The sequence below is a fragment of the Brachionichthys hirsutus genome, chromosome 16 (genome assembly GCF_040956055.1).
Source record: "Brachionichthys hirsutus isolate HB-005 chromosome 16, CSIRO-AGI_Bhir_v1, whole genome shotgun sequence".
Classification (NCBI taxonomy): domain Eukaryota; kingdom Metazoa; phylum Chordata; class Actinopteri; order Lophiiformes; family Brachionichthyidae; genus Brachionichthys; species Brachionichthys hirsutus.
Window position 1 is genome coordinate 10,212,199 of NC_090912.1, and position 12,286 is coordinate 10,224,484.

Consider the following 12,286-nt stretch of genomic DNA (forward strand, 5'->3'; position numbering starts at 1 on the left):
TAAATCCTCCACCAATATCTAAGAGATTCATTTGGAAGCCCAGTAACCTCTGTAAACAAAAAAGCAAACAAAAGGTAAAGATTCAATGTGGTGCTCTCACTTTAGATACTGTCCTGACAAAGTACCGGTACTTTGTTCATCCGAATCTTAAAGCACCAACTCGATGAAGAAAACAGTGCAAGTAACACTTCTTTTAAATTTATTTTTGGCTTGCATGTTGCATTTTTTAAGTACTCCTTTGAATTTCAGCAGTTCATATAATGCAACTGAAAATTTCTTTTTGCAATAAATTGCATTAATAAGTTCACTAGAGTCACCTTGATCCTAATCATCACAACAAAACAGATCAATGGCTAAAACATTTTAATGTACTTTTTATTTCCATGTAAGATGTAAGTCAATGACTTACTGCAATATCAAAGGCATGTCGGGCATCTGCTATCATCTGCTTGAAGACAAAACTGTCAATGCACCCACTGCCAACATGAAAGCTGACGCCAACGACCTCTAAGGCCAGTTCTTTGGCGAGGAATGCGTTGAACAGGAAACCAGGTCACAATCCAGATCTCAGGCTGGTTCAGGAAAGGACTGCACTCACTAAGCACCTTGGGGAGAAAGGGGGAGACAAGTCAGCTTCTTCAGCATCAGCACTGGGATGTCAGTATTTGGGTAAGCTGAATGAGGCCTTGTTTAAGCAGCAAGGGTTTTGCTGGTAAGTGAAAAGTTTTTCTTTTGCATTTCAAAATATTTCTGTGTTCACACGAGGTTTACAAAATCATACCAAAGCTGCTAAAAGCATTAAAATCATTGCAAAGAGCTCGTTGGGGTAGAGGTTGACAATGTGCTCTCAAAATCATAATCATATTTTCAGCTTGCGAGGGGTCGGTACGGTGAGAGTCTGTCCTGGTGCAGCACCACCATGATGCATTGCGCCTCACGTGATCTCGCGCGATCGCTACAATATATATATATTTTTTTGGAAAATTTCTCACGGCACACCTGACGATCTCTCGCGGCACACCGGTTGGGAAAAGCTGAACTAGAGACACACACACTGGAAGCCACATTAACCCATGAACCAAAATCCACACGCAATAATAACTCTCACACCCAAAATCAGTGTCTCTCCAGCATCATCACAAAGTGCAGAGGCGAAGAACGACTGATCCAACACAGCTGCCGAGGACCAAACAACAAACCTCAAATTCTTGTAAAAAAAAAAAACGACACGCTGCACCCCTTGGTTTTGAACCCAGGACCTTCTGGCTGGGAGTCAAGTGTGCTACCCACTGCACCACCAAGAATGCAGTATGGCGTCACATAAGGAAAAAGCACAGCTCCAGTGCAACACACTGTGGTCTGAAATAGCACCTCATCATCCGACAAGTATGGCTTTGTTAATGCCTCGACTTTCCTACCCCGCACTGTGGGGTGGTTGGTATTGCTACCAACCACCGTGTCGGAGGCCCCGGGTTCGAGTCCCGCTGTGGGAGTGGGGTAGAGCGGGGGTAGCAGGGTAGGCCTGGGGCCTTGCCTGGGCGGGGTGAACTGGACCGGTCCACTTCACCCCGCCCAGGCGGCCCTGGGCCTACCCTGCTACCCCCTCTCCATCCCATTCCCGTAGTGGGATCTGAAGCCGGGGCTCTTTGAACTTTTCGACATTGCTACCAACTATCCCCCCACCCCCGCGCACACACCGACGCACGCACTCATACGCTACGGACAATTTGGAGTAATCGATTCCCCTAAATTGCATGTTTTTGGAGGTGGGCGGAGACAGGAGAACCCCGACGCAGACACGATTTGAACCCGGTACCATCTGGCTGTGAGGCCAGCATAAACTCGACCAGCTGATAACCAGCCATTAACAAATTCTCAACACCAATGATGATATCACAGACAATCTGAATGTAAATATACATACTTTAATCTCATGTCCACAAATAATCAACAACAAACCTAACTGCAGGCACAAATTGTATTGATCCAAATATAGACATTTTGCCAGCTGAAATATATTACATTTTAAAAAGGTCCAAATATTTTAGATCTCCAGTACTCACACAATACTGCCGTAGTACTCATTCAGTACTGCCCCAGTACTAATAGAGTATTGATGTTAACAAACCTCTTGAAAATATAAGCTGCCCATTATGGGCTTTTCTTCCGAGCAGATCAGCAATACGAAGAAAATGTACATTTATATTTCTATCCATCTGGTTCACGTTTCACATCCAACACTGTAAAAAATAAAACAGCAAATACACTGCAAAAAAAAACCCATGTGTTCATTTGGCCTTTGGCTTGCTGACTGGATGTGATGTCACAGATCACACATCCAAGCCCCGTTGTATCAGAAAGTCGCTCCACCAGCATCACATCCACGTCCGACTCGTCCCCATGAGGGACGCTGCCATTGCACTGACGGAGAGACGCTTTCCGCTTCCCGGGTCGACAAACATTTTGAAAAAAGAAGTGTGAAGAACAAGATGATGAAAAGAGAAGTGCTACCTCTATGTAGTAATAATGAATACAACTGCGTAGTTAGAAATAAAATACAAAATAACACGAAGGAGGGACATAAATAAGGAGACTACCGTCGCTTTATCATGCTCTCAATACATTTCCCAACCCACCTTGCAGTCTCTTCCTTTTCCGGGGCTGAGTAAAGTCAGGAAAAAGGAGAACCCTCCGTCTTTTCTGCCGTCCAATCAGGAGTAGCGCTCCATTCTTCTCCCGTGGCTCCTCAAATATTGTTTCAAGACTCCTGTGGGGTGAAAAACAAAACATGGTAGAAGACTGGAGATTCAGGGAGATTTGCATTATTCTTTTTAAAGGTTACCATTACCTGTTGCTTGAGGGGGAATTGTAGTTCTTGTTCGTATAAATCCCCTCCAGACTGAACTCTTTCTTCTTTAACCTGAAAAAATGTTTACTGATGATTTTGGAATATGGTCAATGTGTTTGTAAATGACTGTGTTCATTTCCTCCACACCCACGCGACCTACCTTTTGACCTTTGGCAGTCCCATTGGCGTGAGCAACGTTTCACGCGGTGATGCCCGCCGGATTCGAATCTGTGAGACGCGTTTGGCTCGCTGACATAAAATGGACACAGAGATCCAATCAGTGGAAACTATGAGTAAAAATGACTTGACAATAAAAAATAGGAAACAAAAAAAATATCCACCTCTCCATTTGTGCTGAGAAACTCTGGGCCTGCTGTCGATTGGCTCGTGGAAAGCAGAGCAGACAGTCCATTGGCTGAAGAGACCGTCGCCGGGGGAGGCGTAGGCAACGGGAGCTGTGATTGGACCGCTGCTTCTGAAGTCCCCGGGCGGGAGAAGCTGGGCTGTCAGAGATATAAATTACTTAAAATGCACGAACCGCACACCGATTAAAAATGACGCACAAAGAAATAAGACATTAAAAAAGGGTATATTTGCACATAGCTGCAAGGAGAAAGGAAAGTTATAGTTAATGCTCTAAGTGCAATATTATGATGTACTAATACTCATGAATATTAATAAGGGTTAATATTAGAGCCAACCAACCAGTGGTCGTTGTTCAGGCCAGGCGGGGCTGTCCAGTCCTTCAATGGCCTCAGGGGACTCAAACAAGTTACGCCCCTCGCCGACTCAAATATCGTCTCCATGGCAACTGCTGAGAACCGCAGCATGGGGGCACGGCTACAGGAGGCAGTGCTGAGGGAAAGGTAAAAAGCTCTGCGATTGGACGAGCACGCGTTTCAGACGCGCCGCCATCGGCCTCATCGTCAGCCGAAGGCCGAGCCGGATGCGGCGTCGCCGTCGCCGCCCCCAAGCCCTGCCGCCTGCCATCGCTGTCCTTCAGGGTCAGAGGTCGACTCCGCATTTTTGAGGACTGTGAGAGAGACAGAATAACATCTAATGACAAAAACAACAACAAAAAGAGTTCTGGGCCTCCAGCCGAGGAAGGTTGAAGTCACCTGAAAGTTGTTTGTGCCATTTGTTCCACGCACGCGCACACACACACACACGCACACACACACACACACACACACACACACACACACGCTTAAAGAGGAGTTAAAGAAGCCATTTCTGGAGAAACCATCTCTGAACAGAGGAGGAGGATTAAGACACCGTATATTATTATTGGAGAATCTTCCTAACACCAAATCCGTGTACGTAACAAGTGTAAAATCTTTTTAACCTGAATATTTGTCTCGTAATTGCACTTCCGGTTAGATGCTAAACTGCATTTCATTACCCCCCCCAGCCACACCTGGGTGCAGCTCAACAAAAGAGCTCACCTGAGGGTGTCTAATTTCTCTCGCGGCTCAGAATCCCATAAACATTCCTACAAGGTAATTCATCGTCATTTGACGAACAGGAGTTCCTTTTTTTTTTTGGCCTTATTACTTTCTCACATCGGTCTTTTTTATGTGACATGAAACAAAGGGACACTCACAGAAAACGAGCGGTATTTAGGATCGGCGTGAGAACAAAACAGAAAAAAGGGATTTGGAGAAAATACAAAAGCTGCTCGAGCTAGCTGCGCCTAGCTACCGTTAGCATATTATATTGCGCGTGAATCGGCTAAGATGTCATAAATCGGGAAATTCATTTTACCTTTTCAAAGCCTTCGGATTCGTTTGGTCTCCTTTAACTCCTCTTATCTCATTTTAAGCGCTTTCGACGCTAGAAAATGCCAAACCTGGCCGTGCGGTCCGGTGCAAGACACACTCCTGACGTCACTAATGCCCGGCGTTAAATAGCGGAAGTCACAATCACAATGATGGAACTTCCGCTGAAAGTTTCAAAATAAAAGTGTTAGTCTAGCGCAGTGTTTCCCAACCTTTTTTGAGCCGCGGCACATTTTTTACATTTACAAAATCCTGCGGCACACCCCCAACCAAAAATATTTCATATAAGTGTCTGGAAACTGCGTTAATGTGTGGAAAAAGGGTATAATATGGGACCTTTAAATAATTAATTATCATTTCTCTCTCCGGGTTCTCCGGTTTCCTCACACCACCAAAAACATGTAAATTAGGTGAATTAGCTACATAGAATAGAAAGCCTTTATTGTCATTGCATAGTGGATATACAACGAGATGAATGTTTACCTGTCTATGTGTGGCCCTGTGATGAACTGGGGGCTTGTCCAGGGGGTACCCCGCCTCTTTCCCGTTGACGGCTGGGATAGGTTTCAGCACGACCCGCGACCCGGTAGAGGACAAAGCGGTTAAGATGAATCAATTTTTTCATTAAGTCATTCAGATGGGTTGTACTGGAAGTGGAAGCGACAGACTGTGGGCCAGGTGACAGGTGATCACTAGTCAGAGGAGCTGATGGCTGAGGTTGGGAATATATCAGGTTGCTCTATTATCAGATCGGGACGCAGACAGGTGGAGGAAGAAGGTGTGCTTCTAAATAGTCTTGTGCGGCAAGTACAAAATTGTTAGTAAATTTGAGTGTTAAAATATTTAGTTTTGCAGATGTTTCTTTTTTAAATATTCTATATTATTGTTCATGTGACCTAAGATGTAAAAAAAAAAGTCAAATATATTTTTGTTTCCCAGCGAGGATCAGAAAGCGCTACAACAGACGGGAAAATCATCGGGACTGCTGCCCCAGAGATTAGTACCATCTACATTCTACAGCACGCGCTGTCTGAGGAGAGGAAGGAAAATCCTGCGGGACCGCCATCACCCTGCTCATCATCTGTTCCGCCTGCTGCCCTCAGGAAGAAGGTACAGGTCCATCCAGGTTCGTAGTGCAAGAATGTCCAACATTTGTGCGTTTCAAATTATGCAGTGTTGCTACTTGAACATAATTGTGTTGTACTACAATGACAATAAATCTTTTGAAATCTTGAAATCTAGGATATGCAGATGCAGGAAGAGTTTGAATCAGATGATGATGATGAACATGGATCTGTTTTTGTCTCCAGCTGCTGCATATCAGCATGTCAGCTATGCACTGGGAGGCCAGGCGGCGTCAGAGCGCTCTGGACCGAAGGATGGCCCGAGACAAGCAGGTAAATCATAACTAATGAAATTATAATGTCAGAGGGGTGATGGAGGGGTGATGGAATCAAGAACACTTTCTCCATTAGTGTACCTTTCATCATCCTCATTCCAATGAAAGGCAATGCAACAACAATAACAACATTAAAGCCGCAAGCGGCGTTGTAGGCCCTCGCCCGCCGACAGGCCGTTGAGCTGACCCGCCGACGCGCGCCGCTTTTGTCCTGAGTGCTTCGCAAGTGTTTAGATTTGAGCTGCATGAGTAGCTCACAGTTTAGTCAAATCGTTATTTGGATTATATGGCCATCTGCCATCAGGAGTTTCAATCCAATATGGCCGCCTTCCTGTGTGTCTGGGGGCGTGGCCACAATACTTTTTTTTTTTGCCCTGACATGACGCACGTCTGTACCGAATTTCGTGGCTGTCCGACAAAGTTGGCGTCGGACCCCTCCCCATAGGAGGGGTTGCCATCGCCACGGCAACACCGTAAAAACAACAACGTGGTTACAATTGTGTTTTTTGATCGGGACCACGTGAGGGACTTTTCTGGTAAGTTTCAATCATTTCTGGCAAAGTATTTTTTTAATTCCCATTCAATTTATGTTATCGTTCTCTAGGGGGCGCTGTAAGGCTGATTGTCAAAGTGTCCCTTTTAAAGTGTCCAGGTAGGAAGGGTCAATAAGTGTTTAAAATTTGGTTTGGATTGGAGTGTGTGTGTGTGCAAACGCTGACTCTGCAGTTTTTAAAATTATATCCAATATGGCCGCCTTCCTGTGTGTTTGGGGGCGTGGCCATAATTTTTTTTTTTTTTTGCCCTGACTTGACGCATGTGTGTACCAAATTTCGTGGCTGTCCGACAAAGTTGGCGTCGGACCCCCCATAGGCACAATGCATTGTGATTTTTGTAGGTGGCGCTAGCGCGCCACTTTTTCATGCCCAATTTTAAAACACATAAAATAATTAATTTTTCGCCGGTTCTGAGCTTGGTTCAAAGTTTGGTGAGTTTTCGAGCATGTTCAGCGGGTCAAATTGCCGTTTAAACAGCAGAACAAAGAAGAAAAATAAAGAATAAAGATAAAGAAGAATAAAGAATTTTTGCAAAAACAATATAACTTTTTTTCTGAGTGTGCGATTTCTACAAAAAATACATTTTCGGAATGGTCTCGACGAGGGCTACGCGTCTGTGGGGGCACACAAACACGAGTTGACGAGCTTCGCTCGTCAACTCGTGTTTGTGTGTGTGTGTGTGTGTCTGCGTGTCTGTGTTGTTTAGTGTCGGGGTGTGTGTGTGTGTGCTGTTGAGTGTCGTTTGTGTGGGCGTGGGTGTGTTGGTCGCCCGATGGTTGACTCGCTGCGCTCGTCAACCATCGGAAGACAGTTACAAACACGAGTTGACTCGCTGCGCTCGTCAACTCGTGTTTGTGGATCTCTGTGTGTGTGCATTTGTGTTGTTTAGTGTCGGGGTGTGTGTGTGTGCTGTTGAGTGTCGGTGTGTGTGTGCGTGGGTGTGTTGGTCGTCCTCAACAGCATGGCAAAGTTGGATGCTGAGGGTTGACGAGCTGCGCTCGTCAACTTTGTCGAGGGTTGACGAGCTGCGCTCGTCAACTTGTCGTCTTCTGCGTTGCAAAAGCAATAGCCCCTTACGCCTAGAATAGGCGCTCGGGCCTAAAAACCTGCAGGGTAAATATATTTGCAGTTACCCTGCTACTGCTACTGGTCTGATGTAAGCAATCATTTAATGTCTGTAAGAGCCAGAGTCCTGTTCAGTCTTTGGTGGCTAACTGATAGAACAATGCACAGTTAAACGAATTGGTTAACTAAGCGTTCTAAATGAATGGAAGAACTTAATGTATTATAAACTCAGATCATCTGTGGTAGGGCTAGGGTTAATCCTAACCCTGATATAGATCCAGCAGTCTGGACTGTCTACTTCATTATTCAACAGCTGGGCTGATGGAAACCCAGAAGAGACACGTGACTCCCCAGTATGGGGTCTAATTCGTTTCCTGTGTGAACCTGTCAGCTTGTATCCTGTTGTACATTTCTAGACTAGAAATTTGTTTTGGTGTAATTGTGCAGCATGTAACACAAGGCAATGACAATAATAAAAAGCAAACGACAGCGCAATGCTACAGGGTACGCCGTAAAATCACACTAAGTTATAAAATATATGGATAAAGAACCCACCACAGAAACAGCAGCATCAGGAGTGAACCCACAGATGTGTACCAGCAGCAGTAAAACAAACACACACGCAGTGCAGATAGAACAGTGCACGTTACCGGTTGTAAAGTGTTCATGAGTCCGAGACAGAATTATTGATTGTTCATCGATCCGATACAGAATTTGTTCGTGAGTCGTATAGCAGAGGGGAAGAAGCTGTTCTTGTGGCGGGGGGTTTTAGTCCGGATAGACCGTAGCCTCCTGCCTGAGGGGAGAGGGTCAAACAGTCCGTGTCCAGGATGAGAAGGGTCGCCTGTGAAACGACCTGCACGCCTCCGAGTCCTGGAGAGCTGGCAGTTCAGTATCAGCGGCACGTACAATGCACTGCTGTTAATGTCAGCGAATCTCTCTTTACAGCTGCTGCAGACAGATACAGAGACCAGCAGGAATGTGACCAAATCAAATACAACTAAAGAACAAACAGGTATCAGATTCTTAATTAATTGCATTGTTTATTTTTCATTTAATATCTCTGAATTTTCACATTTATGGTTCAAACACTAAGAAGAGACGTGTGGCGAGGTACTGACAGTGTGCTTTTAGTGAATAACTTCTAAACTAATAATGATCTAAATGTGAATCCAATTGCTAAACGTTTGTTTATATGGTTAAGGCATCTTAAAGTATATATAGAATAAATATAGGGCCATTATATTTGGCGTAAATCACAATATCCGGGGACTGAGGTGCTTGGTGGTGGTCTGCGCTCTCTGAGTGCTTTTCTAGTTACTTTCCAGCTTCAATGGTTAGCGTAAACAGACAGTAATCCGCAGCCCTTCCACAGAACTATTGGTTAGTGCTAGTCCAATTTGAACACGATGGAGGTTTGCTAAGTATGCATCATGTTCCTTGTGTTTTTCCAGCTGAAATCTGCTGTCCCCACTGTAAAGGGAAGCTGAAGACACCTGTCCATCACAGTGCCAAGCTGTCCAACCGTTACTCCGTAAGCATCAGCTGGTCCCTTATTCGTTTGAATCTTGTTCAGCACCTCCTCTGTATGCACGGTGCTTGTACTGTCTGCAGTCTGTACTTACATAATCCTGTTTATCTCCAGGGTTTGCAGTACATACAGCAATGGTGAGAAAAAGGAGTCACAGCCCTGTTCATTATATACCTCGCTGGATTACTGGGATCCATCAGTGTGGAAATATCACGAGTCTACCTTAATGGGATGGATGTAGTTAAAAAAAAAGCATTCTGCACACAGCTCTCGCGAGCCACAAAAAACGACGTGGTGGCCCGCACCTGGCCCCCGGGCCTGGAGTTTGACACCTGTGCCCTAAGAGGTCAATTAATCAATTCTATGGTTTTAGTTGAAGAGCTCAGCAAGTAGAGGGTCCAAGAAAAGGTCAACAGGCAGACGAAACCAGACAGAGAATGCAGCAGATGGGGTGCAGGCAGGAGGAGCAGTGAGAAAGAAGTCTGCTCTCGTCAAAGTCCGGAAGACAAGTGTGTCGTTCATGCATGTTTGAAGTCTAACTGATGGGTTTTGTCTGGCTGAACTGACAAGTATAATTGTGCGTCATCTGCAGATGCCATTTTCACCATGAAATAAAAATAATCAGAAATCCTCATGAGTAGAGTGAATTTAATCAGACAGTAATTTGTACATCATAACAATGCTCATAAAGTGCAACACAGGGAAATAAAAGCTTAAGAAAGGCAGCTTTTCCTTTCCTCCTCCAATACTCCATAAAAGAATCCCTCGTAGAACACATCCACATTAGTTTAAAGCAAAACAGCCAAAAGTACAGTGTGTAACACGCTTCAGCAAGTGCACATCAGTCACAGTCCATTCGTCACGCAGGAGTTAGGGTCAGAGAAACAATGGTTTCAGCAAAATAACAGCACAGATAAGATAATGTATACATCATGCAACGGAAATCATTCAAAACAAGATATTCTTGTTAAGTTTCCAATTGTTTTTTAATTTGACAAAATTGAAAGATGAATAAAACTTTAATCTGTCTCATATATTCATTGCCAGTTGCATTTTTTTAGCACATTAGTCTAAACTTTGTGCCTATTTTTAGAAAACTTTAGTAAACTGAGCACGCATGGATGAAAATTTCCAATTAAAATCTCAATCATCATTCTGCCAGAATCAAGTTTGTCAGGAGATTACATATTTGGTTTGTGACAGAGAAGCAAAGATTGAAATCTCTGTTAAACTACCACCTGAAACCGAAAACAATGAGTAATAGATTGACATTGTGGGCTATATGCTGATTGGCGGTGGATGAGTGCTATCAAACTCATCCAACAAAAAGTACAGTAAATTCCAAATATCAAACTTTAAAATGTCATCATAGAGATACTGTTTAATTGTGCAGCCTTTCAGAAAGAAAAGCAGAATTAGAACCTCTCCAGGTTTGGGTGAACCAGTGATTAATGAACTACAAATACACAACATGAATCATAATCCCACAACGAGGGCTGTGTCATTAAATTATGTCTTCAATTCTAACCCCAAATCCACTCATTTACAAACAAAAAGACAATATTCAACCAACACTAACACACATACAGCAGAGCAAATGTAAGCACCACAAAGTAAGCCTAGAAATACAACATCTACAGCTCTAGTTTTCACATTTCCAAACAGCCTTCAAGTACTCAAAGCAAAACATCTTTAATAACCTTAATATAAACCAATGATGTCAAATGATAGTAATTGCTTCCAACTAGGAGGATCTTCATATGTGTAAAAGGAACACAAATATTTTCACATTGTTTTTTCCACTTCTAGTCTGAAATGACCTTGCTGGTACCCTGCTCGATGTGTTCTAAATGTACTTTATGTCCTTTAGGAGCCTCAATCCCTACATTTGACCTCTTAGTCTAGGACGAGTGGAAGCCTCAGTTTTCTTTGGGTTGTAAATGTTTTTCTGTTGCAATTGATTTAAAAAGTTGACCATGTGATGAACTGGCGACTTGTCCAGGATTTGCTGCACCTCTCCCCGAAAGCCAGCTGGGATGGGATAGTGCTCTCTGTATCTTAAAGGTCCCATATTATACCCTTTTCCACAAGTTAACGCAGTTCCCAAACACTTATATGAAATATCTGTGCCAGTCTTTGTTCCAAATAGCAAAAAGCTGCTGCAGGACAGCGTCCCTCATTTCTGTCAGAAACGCTCTAAACCCAGAAGCAAAAGTACGTTCATAGCGAGCACGCCCGCATGCACGCTGCCATGGTAACCAGTGAAGGACGTTTTTAGCACACACTAAAACATATTTGCCAATTTTCGCCGGAACATAAACCCCCAAAATAAACTTTATCCACTCTGCTCTTCTTGTTCGACTCATGCAGGAGACAGAGGGAGAGCTGGACATGCGGAGCACAATCAAGGGGAGAGTGTCTCTACACACACACACACCGTGATGACGCCAATAATCTCAGGATGTAATAAAAATATTTTTAATCATCAAGGCTTTATTTTACTCTTCTCCCTCATCTTCACCAAGACAAAGATCTTACAGATCTGAACTAATACAGCATGCTGTTTCAGCTCGATCTGCCAATGAACCCACACACACACACGGCGCCATGATCCGAATAAACTCAGGATGGAATAAAAATGCCTTGAATCATCCATCCATCCATCTTCAGACAGCTTATCCGGGGTCGGGTCGCGGGGGCAGCAGCCTAAGCAGGGAAGCCCAGACTTCCCTCTCCCCGGCCGCTTCTTCCAGCTCTTCAGAGTTCCCACGACACGCCGAGAGACATCGTCTCTCCAGCGCATCCTGGGCCTTCCCCGTGGGACCGGGTAAATGCTGGTAAACGCAGAGCTTTGGCTCAGCTACCTGGTCACAATGACGGTGGAGAGAGCGCAGACACAGGGACGCATGCACATCTTGTGCACGTCAAGCCGGGAGGGATTTCTTCCAGACCTTTTTTCGGGAGGTGATTACAGACCTACCCAAACTACGAAGGATTGACTGGGTAGTTTATTTAGCTGTTTTTGGCTTGATAACGACCCAAAAGCACCATAAAAGTGAGCTTTTTATAAATATGGAACCTTTAAGAGAGGAACACTGAACCTCGGCTCTG

General features: G+C 44.3%; 1 protein-coding gene across 1 annotated transcript; it reads right to left on the bottom strand.

Annotated features, from left to right (window-relative positions):
* Window positions 1-525: 525 nt before the first annotated feature.
* On the bottom strand, window positions 526-3,772 carry LOC137905627 (proline-rich protein 14-like). Its single transcript, XM_068749869.1, has 7 exons — window positions 3,743-3,772; window positions 3,554-3,610; window positions 3,190-3,351; window positions 3,009-3,097; window positions 2,849-2,920; window positions 2,637-2,767; window positions 526-605 (listed from the first exon to the last, which is right to left on the bottom strand). The coding sequence occupies exons 1-7, from the start codon at window positions 3,770-3,772 to the stop codon at window positions 598-600; spliced, it is 549 nt and encodes a 182-aa protein (XP_068605970.1). The 3' UTR covers window positions 526-597.
* Window positions 3,773-12,286: the final 8,514 nt, after the last annotated feature.

What these genes read in the sequence shown, in the direction of transcription:
- LOC137905627 (XM_068749869.1), bottom strand. Translation starts at nt 3,772, where the DNA reads ATGAGGCCGATGGCGGCGCGTCTGAAACGC. An exon ending in GGCCTGAACAACGACCACTG is followed by an intron (nt 3,352 to 3,553) that starts GTTGGTTGGCTC and finishes TATCTCTGACAG; the next exon opens with CCCAGCTTCTCCCGCCCGGG. An exon ending in GGACTGCCAAAGGTCAAAAG is followed by an intron (nt 2,921 to 3,008) that starts GTAGGTCGCGTG and finishes ACATTTTTTCAG; the next exon opens with GTTAAAGAAGAAAGAGTTCA.